The sequence below is a fragment of the Cheilinus undulatus genome, linkage group 6, assembly GCF_018320785.1.
Source record: "Cheilinus undulatus linkage group 6, ASM1832078v1, whole genome shotgun sequence".
Taxonomy (NCBI): Eukaryota; Metazoa; Chordata; class Actinopteri; order Labriformes; family Labridae; genus Cheilinus; species Cheilinus undulatus.
In genome coordinates, this window is record NC_054870.1 from 3,864,343 (window position 1) to 3,876,125 (window position 11,783).

General features: G+C 39.8%; 1 protein-coding gene across 1 annotated transcript in view; it reads left to right on the plus strand.

Moving 5' to 3' along the window:
- nvl (nuclear VCP like) overlaps positions 1-11,783 on the plus strand; it is a 34,935-nt gene extending 23,152 nt beyond the window's left edge. The window contains exons 20-23 of the mRNA XM_041790272.1: positions 3,068-3,144; positions 3,395-3,486; positions 7,064-7,161; positions 11,602-11,783. Of these exons, the coding sequence (XP_041646206.1) occupies positions 3,068-3,144; positions 3,395-3,486; positions 7,064-7,161; positions 11,602-11,646 (312 nt within the window). The 3' untranslated portion in view covers positions 11,647-11,783. The remainder of the gene's footprint in view (positions 1-3,067; positions 3,145-3,394; positions 3,487-7,063; positions 7,162-11,601) is intronic.

An 11,783-nucleotide genomic window follows, 5' to 3' on the forward strand; every position in this document is an offset into this window, starting at 1 on the left:
TTTGCAGATATCCTTAAACATCTGACTTTCCCTCTTATCCAGTTATAATGCCACTAAATACCCCTTTTTCTTATTTTTTGGGCCATTTTACAACTTCTTTTTGCCTCTTTTTCCCCCATTTTTTCCACCTTTTCACCTTTTTGGCCATTTAAGCTACCTTTCATCATTAGATATTCCTTTTTTCTATTTTTTTTTTGCTCATTTTTGCTATGTCTTTTTGCCACTTTATCCCAATTTTGCAACTTTTATCTAATCTTTTGTTCTTTTTTTTTAACCACTTTTTTTTGCCACTTTTCATCCATTTAAGCTACCCATTGCCATTAAATGCCACTTGTTTCCTTTTTTCACAATTTTTGCCTCTTCTTTTTGCCCATGTAAACTACCCTTTGCCATTACATACCACTTTTTTCCTCTTTTTTGCCCATTTTTGCCACTCTTGACTGCTTTTTGCCCATTTGAGTCACTTTCCACTCATTTTTCTGTCACTTCTCACCCATTTCTGCTGCTTTCTGACCATTTTTGCACTTTTTCTCCCCATTTTGCCCCTTTTCTCCCATTTTTTGCTGCTTTTTGACCATTTTGCCACCTTTAACCCAATGGTTTTCAAACTTTTTTGCCCAAGGCACACCAAAAAGCAAGCTGACGTCTCAAGGCACACCATATTAATGTCCTTGCAAAATAGCCTCTTTAGCATGTGTAGCAAGTAGCAACATGTCTCAGTCCCAACTGCATGCAATGTGAGCAAGTGCTAGCTACATCAGTTTGGTTACAGAGTTTCCTTTTGTAGCATCCTGACACCCTGCAAGTGATGCACTGCAGCTCCCCAGGTTTATCCCCAGTCACCCTGTTCCTATTTTCTCTCTGTCGCTCCTATTAAGATGGACAAGTACCAAGGGATGAGGTTGCACAAATGGTGACAAGACACCAGGAGTGTCCCTCCAGAGGATATTCTTAATTTTCCTCCACTTTTCTCACTCCCGAAACTTGTTAGCTTGTTTTACAAAGAGGAGCGTGTTGCATGGATATTCTCCATACTCATTTATGAATTTTTATGGTGTGACTTGTGCTAACATGGAGACAAAACTATGTGGCTCACAGCTGTCAGAGGCACCATACCTCAGATTTTCTAAGTAAAAGCGTGAGATGTCATATTTTTACATGTAAATTTACATTTGCATATTTAACAGATATCAGATGAACAGTGAGCATGCAATGCTATATGATGCAATGCAACGTGTAATGCTTGCATGCAGTAAGGATATTGGTTATAGTCTCTTTAGTTGTTGCATAGTTGTAGTACTTATGTAAAGTCAGACGAATTTATCAAGGCACACCTAGACTTGTCTCAAGGCACACCAGTGTGCCACGGCACACCGTTTGAGAACCACTGCTTTAACCTATTGATAGATTGTGGCTCTTGCAAAGGTATTTTTCAACAATTAGGCTCTTCGGTTGAATAACACTGCTCTATAGCATAGTCCCTGTAGTAAGAATAAGTCTATCCATTTTGCTCAATTCAACGCAAATCACCTTTTTTTCTGGTTTATGGTTCCGCGCCTCCCCTGAAGCTCTGTGGCGCCCCCCAAGGGAGGCCCGCCTCACACTTTGAAAACCACTGTGTTAAGTAACATAACTCTATTAAAGATTAACATAGTGGGCATCAAACGTTCAGACTTTAATGTTCACCCCTGAGCCATCTGTGGCTTTTCCCCTTAATCTCAATTATTTACAAAACAACTATGAATTAGTTTAAATCCATACAAAACTAGAAAGTAATGGTTCTTGTGATTCCAACTTTTTCAAGAACCAGTGAACACAGCAGCCGGAATGTAAGCATTCTACCAACAAACTTTAGACTGATTGAACTTTAGAAACTCTGTTGATTCTCCTGATTATGATATTCTGGCAGACTATCCTGCTGCATCAGAAAGAGTAACCTGACAGTTTCTTATATCCCTTACATTTTTAATAGCGGAGCTTTCCTGTGAATAAAATTGATGCCAAGGGCTGTCAGGGGACGTGTATAAACCCCTCTCCTGTCTAAGCAAGCTTTCAGTGTGACCCTATGCTCTTGTTTAAAAAAAAAAAAAGTTTCCAGTTATGATTAAACCGCCGCTTTCCTACAGCTACAGCTGAGCTAACAGATACCACAGCAGCCGCCACTGGATATAATAGCAAACCCCACCCATAATGATCGTAAACCCACACCAAAGCAGACCAGGAGAAAAGGAAAACATCTTTTCTATCATGAAAGCTTTCAGTGTTGCTCTCTGCCCTTGTTTTAATAAAGACGTGTTGTCCAGCTCTGATGAAACTGCCGCTGTGGCTAAGTCTGAGCTAATCACTTACACAACAACTAACCTTTTGCCCCGTAACTCTCACAAACTCATGCCAGAGCAGGTTGGCAGATCACATCATAAAAAGCTTTTGGTTTTTATTCTTTATTTCATACAGAATCATGGGCCTTTCTGGTAAAATTGATGCTATACTAGAGGTATAGCCAAGCAGTAACCATTGGACTCAGCTAGTATAACTAAGCCCCGCCCATAGCTGCCATCTCATTCTCCTTAAGATGGATTTACTTGGTGACAGAGGTGGAGTCTGGCAAATTCATCGGCTTTGCAGGGTTACAGAAAGAGCCCCCATGATCAAGTATTCAATCCAGCGATTGCTCTAAGTCTTCAAGTAATAAAAACTGTTTTGATTCACTCTAACAGAGCTCCAGCATTACTGAGCTTCATGTAGGTGAAGCAGCATGTAACTGTTAGGTTCTTCAATAAGCTTCCTAAAGTACAGTAGACAGCATGCTCTTGCATTATAAAAGGCATTTAATGGAGGTTAAAGGTCTTGATAATTGTCCTTTGACACTGCTAAATGTTAAAGAATTAGGGGATATGTCCAGCTCTGGTTGTTGTACCTTATATGCATCATCTTAAACCCCACAAAGCTGTTTTACTTAGAATTCTAACCTCTGCTTCTAGGTTTAGTTAAGACACTTCAGACTGTCTTTGAATGCAGAAAGAGGAAACAGCTGTGGTAAAGTAAAGTCATTTATATGTCGTTGTAGGGAGGGACCAAACCTCTGCTAGAGCAGGACTTCTGTCTTGAAGAAATCGCCTTTGACGAACGCTGCGATTGCTTCACGTAAGTCCCAGCTGGAATCCCCAGCTTTCCTTGTTCACCTGTTGATACAGTCATGACCCTCTACTGCTTTAAAATGAAGAAAGACCTGCCTTTATGCAGAGTCTTACATTTTTTCTAAGGTTCCAGTGTTGTATGTCTTGCTTTGCCATGATACTGAGGATTTGAAAGCACAGATAAAGCACAGTCAGCCTGAACAGCAGAACTTATGACCCAGATTGGATCTGACTGTGTGTTTATTATGGGTTTGCAGTGGAGCTGACCTGACGGCACTGGTGAGGGAAGCTTCTGTTAATGCCCTGAGGGCCTACATGAAGTCCCAGAATTCCTCAGATTCTTGTTCTGGTAAGTTATTTCCTAATTCTGCATATATGAACAATAATAGAGTTTAACATGAAAACCCTTAAAAGTGAAAGTACTCATTTGCAAAGCTTATCTTGAGTGTTTAGCAAACAGAGTCATTTTCTAAATTGAACTGTGATAATATAGTGATGATATTTAGTTTATTTTTTAAAAACCAGAAGGTGCATCATTGCAGTTTAGAAAGTTATTCCCTAATACAGCGAGCCACTTTACTTTTATGACATTTGTATTTAAGGTCGACCTATCATTTTACAACAGAGATATGCGGCGTCTCATGTAAGTGGTCTACTGGAAGGCCATCTGAGATCAACAATCTGCAGCCAGAGCCCTCTCGTGCAAGTAACGGCCCACGCATTATTTTTGTGTCTCTCTGGCTTATTTCTGGAGAAAATCTGCTAAAGATGCACCACTATTCTCTTCACTTGTGGGTCCCTGTATGCTATGTGCAGTGAAGTGCTTATAACACAAATGAATGTGGGTGAATTCACCACGAGCTAAGAGGCCAACAGAGCCTCTATAACAGCTTTTCTCTCATGTATAGGCTTTTAAAAGAAACAGTGAACAGGAGTTCGCGATAAGACAATCTCAGATCTGAAGAAAAAGAATGTATCGGCGATCTGCTTAATCTGTTTTATCATCGGATTGACTCTATTACTTCTAGCTCTTTCGAACAGGAAAGAGAGATGAAGCATACTGCTGTCAGCAGAGTAAAATGAGGCAGAGGCAGATAGCCTACTGCTGTTGTGACTGTTACAGTGGAAGTTGTTTTGCTTTCAGTTATTTCCCAAATTATTTACAAGCATTTCCACCCTGCAGGTTAACGTCAGGATAACGGAGTCACGAGTGAAACTTTATAATACCAGCGTCTTTTTACGGAGGGAGGTGGCGATGTCCACGAGGTCCAGAATTGATAGTTATTAGAAAATGTTTTGAACTGTAAAATCATTGATTTACATGCATTTCTTCAGCCTACATCCATCCATACTATTGCAGCATGTAACTCTGCATCTCCTCCTCTTCCTCCTTTCTCCGTCATTGAGCAGGTGCCAGTGTGACACATATACGTCACCATTCATCACAGCCTAATTCACCATTGTGAATTAACGTATGCACGACCTTTTTTAAATAAAAATCAAGATTGCATTAAAATAATATAATGCCACTTCTTTACTGCATAACCACATGTCTAAAAAAATCATCAAACTCTGTGTTATATTAATATTTTCTTTCTTTGGCAGTCTGTAAACAAGGCTGAAGTAAATGTGATGTAAAGTTGCACTTGAATAGGCGACTTATTTAAAGCTTCAGCTGTAGGAATTCTATATAAAGTCCACATGCTTTAAAAAAATTAAAGGGTTAAAATGTGCCTAATAAACAGTAAAGCAGATTTTAAAACACAGGCAAAGACACACACATAACTATTCTAAAGTGGTGCAGAAAATTCAGAAATTGGTTGCAAATTTATCTTCAAAATTTAATTTAAAAATCATGATAAAATTGAGATCGTGATCTGGCCAAAAAAAATCATGATATGATTTTTTCCATATCGCCATCCCCTACTGTGAATATAACTGACATCTCAGTTAAAGACAACAAGTGACCAGTGAGGCTGGATGGATGTAAACCCGCCAGTTAGCAAGTTGCTTCTTGCTTACTGCCACAGATAAAGTCAGTTGATGGGACGCTCTTTAATGGACCAAATCCTTAATGTGCCACTACGTACGGTGTTTATACTACCAAACCAGTCCAAATGAAGGCATCCCAGACCCTCTCTACATGCAGTCTGAGCTACCCTTTATCAAATTTATACTAGCATTAGCATCTCCACTTAGCATATAGGAGAACCATTTATCTAAAGGCCCCAAACAGATGTTAGTGCAAGGTAAATATATATATATATATTACAGTCCTTGAATTTTCCATTTAACTAAGTGCCAAAGCTATTTTCCTGCAACTATTTTTAAGATTCAACTCCATGTCAGTTAAGTCCTGTTTTTTACACATTGGGATCAGAGCTAGAGTCAAGACGGATTAAGTCTAAAGCGCTTTCAAACCTGTCTGAGAACAAGTCAGCACCAGGGTCAACAAGTTTTAATGCCTGCTTCTTTTATTCGTAGTGAACAGAGTCAGTCTGATACTGGTGAGAATGGGAAAATAAATGAGGCGTGATAAAATGTGATGTTTGCTGTTGCACAAGCAAAGACACAATAACAATGAGGCAGGAGAGTGGCTGCAATACTGAAGAATCAGCAGAATCAGTCTGGATCACCAGGCAGGACAGACATAATCAATCGAGAATAAGGAGAAATGTTTAGGAATGCACATCAGCAATACTGAACATGTTTTGTAAATAAGTGAAGCGAGTTATTAAGGTTCTCCTTTTACATAATAGTTAACTGTGTGTTAACCATTATGAATGGCAAGGCCTGCTCATGCCTTCTGCCCATCTGCTTCAATCACTATTTCTTACCCAGCTCCAGAGAGATCACAGATTTGCCAATTTAGACTCCAAGTTTCTCTAGAAGATTTTCAGATGCTGTACATTTAGAGCAGGGGTTCTCAACCTTTTCAGCCTGCGACCCCCAAAATAAAGGTACCAGTGACCTGGGACCCCCAGTGTACCTGAAGGTGGCTGAACACAGCCATTCACATTCAAGAATAGCCATGTGGAGACAAGGCTGCCCATTAGGGGGTAAAAATGGGAGAGTTTTCAAGGGCCCAGCCAAATTGGGGGCCAGCAAAATCATGATCCATTGTAAAGTTAAGCTGTGGTATTTTATATTTATAACCTCTCTTATCAAAGAAACAAATTCAAATTTATTTGTGTAGTAAAAACAGAAATAAAATACATTAGAAATAGCTAAAATGGGTTCATAATGGCAAAAAATTGTGAAATTAGTTTTTAAAAGTAGCAGAAATGAGTTGAAAGTGCCAAAAATTGGATAAAAGTGGCAAAAATACCCCCTCCCCAAAAAAATGAATGGCAAAAATGGATTAAAGGGGCAAAAATGGGCAAATTAGGTGGTCAAAGGGGATTCAAAGGTGACTGAAATGACATTAGAGTGGCAAAAACAGGTGAAGATTTGGTAAAATGGGATGAAAATTGATATGAACTGGCAAAAAAGGGTTAGCTGAGGCAGAAATAGTCTGAAACTGGCAAAAATGGGCTTTCCAAATTGTGAAATGTGGCTTAAAAAGTGGTAAAAGAGGTTAATAGTGGCAATAATGTGTCAGCAGAGCCAACAATAGGCAGAGAGTTGCAAGATTTGGTTTAGAATCTGCAAAAACAGGCAGAATAAAGTGGTGGAAAGGGTTTATTATTGACAAAGAATGTTTTAAGTTGCAAAAATGTGTTTAATTGGCAAAATTTGTGGGAAAAGGTGATAAAAATGGGTTAAAATTAGGCAGAATTGATGTAAAGTGGTCCTGACCCTAACGTTGAGAACCCCTGCATTAGAGAAGGGGAATGACTTTAACATTAAAAAGAGAGAATGCTGCAGATATTGATTGTTTCTCATGCTGAGAGGACATAAATGAATAAAAAGTTTGTTGCTCTCAGGTCACGTGTTCTCCTCCGGCCCTGTCGCTGAAATCCGAGTGAGCAAACAGAACTTTGACGATGCCTTCAAGAAAGTTCGTCCATCCGTGTCCAAAAAGGTAGGACGGTATTCACAGCACAGGAACGGCTGTCATTAAAAAGTCTACTGAATCAGTTCAGCTTGTTTTGGAACAAAACTGTCTGTTTGCTTTCTGTTAAGTTTTCATTTATAGACTTTGATCTTAAACTCCAATTAGAAAAAGTCGAAGCGCTGTTTAAAATGTAAATGAAAATAAATGCAGCAACTCTCAAATCACATAAACCCATATTTGATTCACAAAAGAACAAACATATGGTGTTGAAACTGAGACATTTTACCATTTCATGAAAAGTATTAGCTCATTTTGAATTTGATGGCAGCAAAACATCTCAAAAAAGTAGGGACTGGGCAACAGAAGTCTGGAAAGGTAAGTGGTGCTATAGGAAAACAACTTGAGGAGCATTTTTCAGTAAATTAGTTTAACTGGTAATAGATGAGTAACATGACTGGGTATAAAAGGAGCATTTTAGAGAGGCAGAGTCTCTCAGAAAAAAAAGATGGTTCATCAATCTACAAAAAACTGCATCTGAAAACTGTGTGACAATTTCAGAAAAATGTTTCTTGACGTAAAATTAGAAAAACTTTGACTATCCTGCCATCTACAGCTCATAATATCATCAAAAAGATTTGAAGAATCTGGAGAAATCTGTGAGCATGGGACAATACTGAAGGTCAGTATTGGATGTTTGTGGTCTTGGGGCCCTCTGCATTAAAAACAGGCATGATTCTCTACTGAAAATCTGCACGGGCTCAGGAACACTTCCAGAAATCTTCTGTCAACACAGTTGGCTGTACCATCCAAAGTGCAAGTAAAAGCTGGATCATCTTCTCTGGGTCTAAGCTCATTTTAAAATGGACTGAGGAAGATTATTGTTCCCCTGGCTCAGGTCTAAAGCCTGTATCTCTGATGGTATGGGGTTGTGTGAGTGTCTATGGCATGGGCAGCTTACACATCTGGAAAGGCACTATCAATGCTGAAAAGTAGAGAGAGGTTTTAGAGCAACATATACTCCCATCCAGACAAAGTCTCTTTCAGGGAAGGCCTTGATTATTTCAGCAGGACAAAGCTAAACCACATACCACATCCATCACAACAGCATGGCTTCACAATAGAAGAGTCTGGGTGGTGAACTAGCCAGCCTGCAAACCTTTTAACCCAGGACTGCTGGGCAGATAGAAACCTACTTCAGACGAGAATAGGACAACATTCCTCTCCTAAAACCCAAGCAACTGGTCTCCTCTCTTCCCAGACTTTTACAGACTGTTGGTAAAAGAAGAGGGGATGTGTAACTTCCATCAGAGTCAAAATTTGCTTATATTTTTTTCATGAAAAGGTAAATGTCTCAGTTTTAACATCTGGTATGTTGTTTATTTTCTATTGCTAATAAAATACGGGTTTATGAGATTTGACAATCATTGCATTCTTCATTTATCTACATTTTTCACAGCGCCCAAACTTTTCTTGGAATTGGGGCTTGAAATCAAAGTATAATGGAACTGTGTTATGAATGAAGACTGACTCATAGGTGTAACATGCTAACACCTGTGTGGCCAGAACAAACAAAACCCTCGACCCAGAAGCCAAAGTCAACATGAAACTGAAGGCATGCACTGTACAGTCATAAGGAATAAAACATCTCTCACAAAGTTCAATGCAAAAGTTCCTCACAGGAGGTTTAAGTCAGATAATCCTTTAGAGCGTCTGAGCAGGTAACCCCGACACCTGATCAACTCATAGTTATCATTAACTAGGGGAACCTCCCAAAAAAACCTTGATTTAAGCAAATACTAACTCCTCTCCCTGAGTGAAAATTTCTACTTTCCACTGAGGAGAACCCCACTACTGTCAAAGAGATGCAAAAAAGCCAGACTGGAGTTTGCAAAAATGTACCCGAGTAAGCCTCAATCCTTCTGGGAGAACATTTTGTGGACAGATGAGACTAAAATAGAGCTTTTTGGAAAAGCACTTCATTCTACTGTTTACAGAAAACAGAATGAGGCCTACAAAGAAAAGAACACAGTACCTACAGTCGAACATGGTGGAGGTTCAAAGATGTTTTGGGCTTGTTTTGCTGCCTCTGGCACTGGGTGCCTTGAATGTTTGCAAGGAATAATGAAATCTGGAGACTATCAAAAGATTTTGGGCCACAATGTAGGACCTAGTGTCAGAAAGCTGGGCCTGTGTCAGAGGTCATGGGTGTTCCAGCAGGACAATGACCCCAAGCATACCTCAAAAAGCACCAAGAAATGTTTGGAGACAAAGCTGGAGAGTTCTGAAGTGGCCAGCAATGAGTCTGGATCTAAATCCCATTGAACACCTGTGAAGAGATCTTAAAACTGCTGTTGCAAGAAGGCACCCTTCAAATCTGAGAGACCTGAAGCAGTTTGCAAAAGAAGAGTGGTCCAAAATTCCAGTTGAGATGTGTAAGAAGCTTGTTGATGGTTATAGGAAGCTATTGGTTTCTGTTATTTTTTTCCCAAGGCTGTGCAACCAAATATTAAGTTGAGGGGGCCAACAATTTTGTGTGGCCCAATTTTTTTAATTTTGTGTAAAATTGTGTCAATTTTTTCTTCTGTTTTTTTGTGTTGTTCCAATGCACATAAAGGAAATAAACATGTGTATACCAAAAACATTTGTAATTGCAACAATTTTTGGGAGAAATGGTGTACTTTCTGGAAAATTCCTGGGGTGCCAATACTTTCATCCATGACTGTATATGGCAGTGCATCAAACCACCAGACAGATTATTCACTATAATGCCCACTAATTAATATATACATCTCTAGGTGCACTTGGACACATCAATGAAGTACCAGGGGTCATAGCCAACTGTTTGTCCTTTATGATCCACAACCATCTTGAGGACTTCTCCGCAGATTCTGAGGCTCTGCTGGTGGCCTTTCTCGTAGACGCTCCAGTGACGCCCAGGAGGCTGTAAGCCTTGCAAAGTGACCTGCCTGCAAAGTCTCTGCTCCCCACTTTAATGGGCAAGCACAACAATCCTCTGTCAGCTCTCTGTATTTTCCTTTCTTTCTTTCGTGGGCCTCCTCTGTCCTCTCATCCCAGGGCACAGTTAGCTCAAGCATGATTACCTGCTTAAATTTTTTTGGGAACAACACGATGTCCAGCCTGTGGCTTGTTTCTGTGATGGTCTCCGGAAACCTAAGTTGTTTCTCCAGGTCCACCCTCATCTGCCAGTCACATGCTGTTCCCAGGAGGCCCGCTTGAGCTTTTGGCTTGGGATTAGGTTGTTCCCTCCCTCGAAACAAACCTAATCCTGCACCTTGGCGGTTGAAGGTGTTTGCCCTGGTCAATGGCTCTAATAGTATAAAGTCACAGGTTACTTTACTGTATCCCTTTGGCATTCCATGTTCATTAGCATTAAGGGAAAGAAAGGTCTGTCCCTTAATTCTAACTAACTTTTAGAGGCCTCTTGTGGGCAGGTGTTGCAAATTAGTGCGTTGCTTTAAAAGGAAGGAAAAATCGTATTGGAACATCTCTAATTACTGTATAAACATCAAATTGAAAAGGTTATCTGTTATCTTCAAAAAATACCCTGGTTTTATGCTTCGGCAAAGTGAAAAATTGGCAAACAGTGAAAGTACAGAGGTGGGTCAGGAAGGAGGGCTGTTTTTTTTTGTGATACTGATCCTGGTAGAAATCTTCTTTAAGGATGTAGTTGCATGTTTTAGTCTCTCAGGGTAAAAGAGCTAAGTCAGTGTATGTGGGTCATAATACCTTAGATAACCTTTGACCTCCAACATCTAATCAGTTCACATTGAAGTGAAAGTGCCGATGTGTGCAAATCTGACAAAAAACACTCGATGCATTCTTGAAGTATTGCACTCAACATTTTGTAACTTGTACTTCCAAAATCTTATCAGTCGTCTCTGAGTCTGAGCAAACATTTGTGCAAAATTTTGAGAGTCCCTTAAAGCATATTTGAGATCATGTTCACATGCAAGACATGAACAAAACAAAGAGTGTGAGCATTTTCTGCACTCTTGAGGGGCGTCTTGGATAGGAATACTGACATCTTCATGGCCTACCTGTCTTTTATTATAATTTATTTCACAGGTGATGACTTTAGACTTTCAACATAATGCTGTAGATTATTTATTTGACTTCCTGAAGAAGCTCTGACAGCAGAATACTTCAGGCTTACATGACTGTGCTGTGACAGTAAAGCTGATCTAATTATTTAAAGGGTAAACCAGTTGAACTCGTTCCACTGTAAACACTGTAACAGTAAACTGTGGGCCGCTCTGCCCGTCATACTGTCATACCTTCAGAAAATATTTAAAGCTTTGAAGAATGACAAAGGCTAATGAGCATCAATGACTGATGTCTGCCACAGCTGTGGCGCTGGCTCAGTCAGCTGTTGGGACACTAACATCTCAGCTTTTGTTCATATGACCTCAAACATGCTCTGACTGACCCTGTGTGTTCTCTCTGCAGGACCAGAGGATGTACGAGCAGCTCAGGGAGTCCCTCAGCCGATAACGGAATCTGAACTGCAGGCGTCATGCTTCAACTTCCACTGTGGTTATAGGGGAACTATTTATGATCATGTGTGTTTACACTGGATCACAGTTCAAAATACTGATGCTGTTTATAATAAACGTGTATATACCAACCTA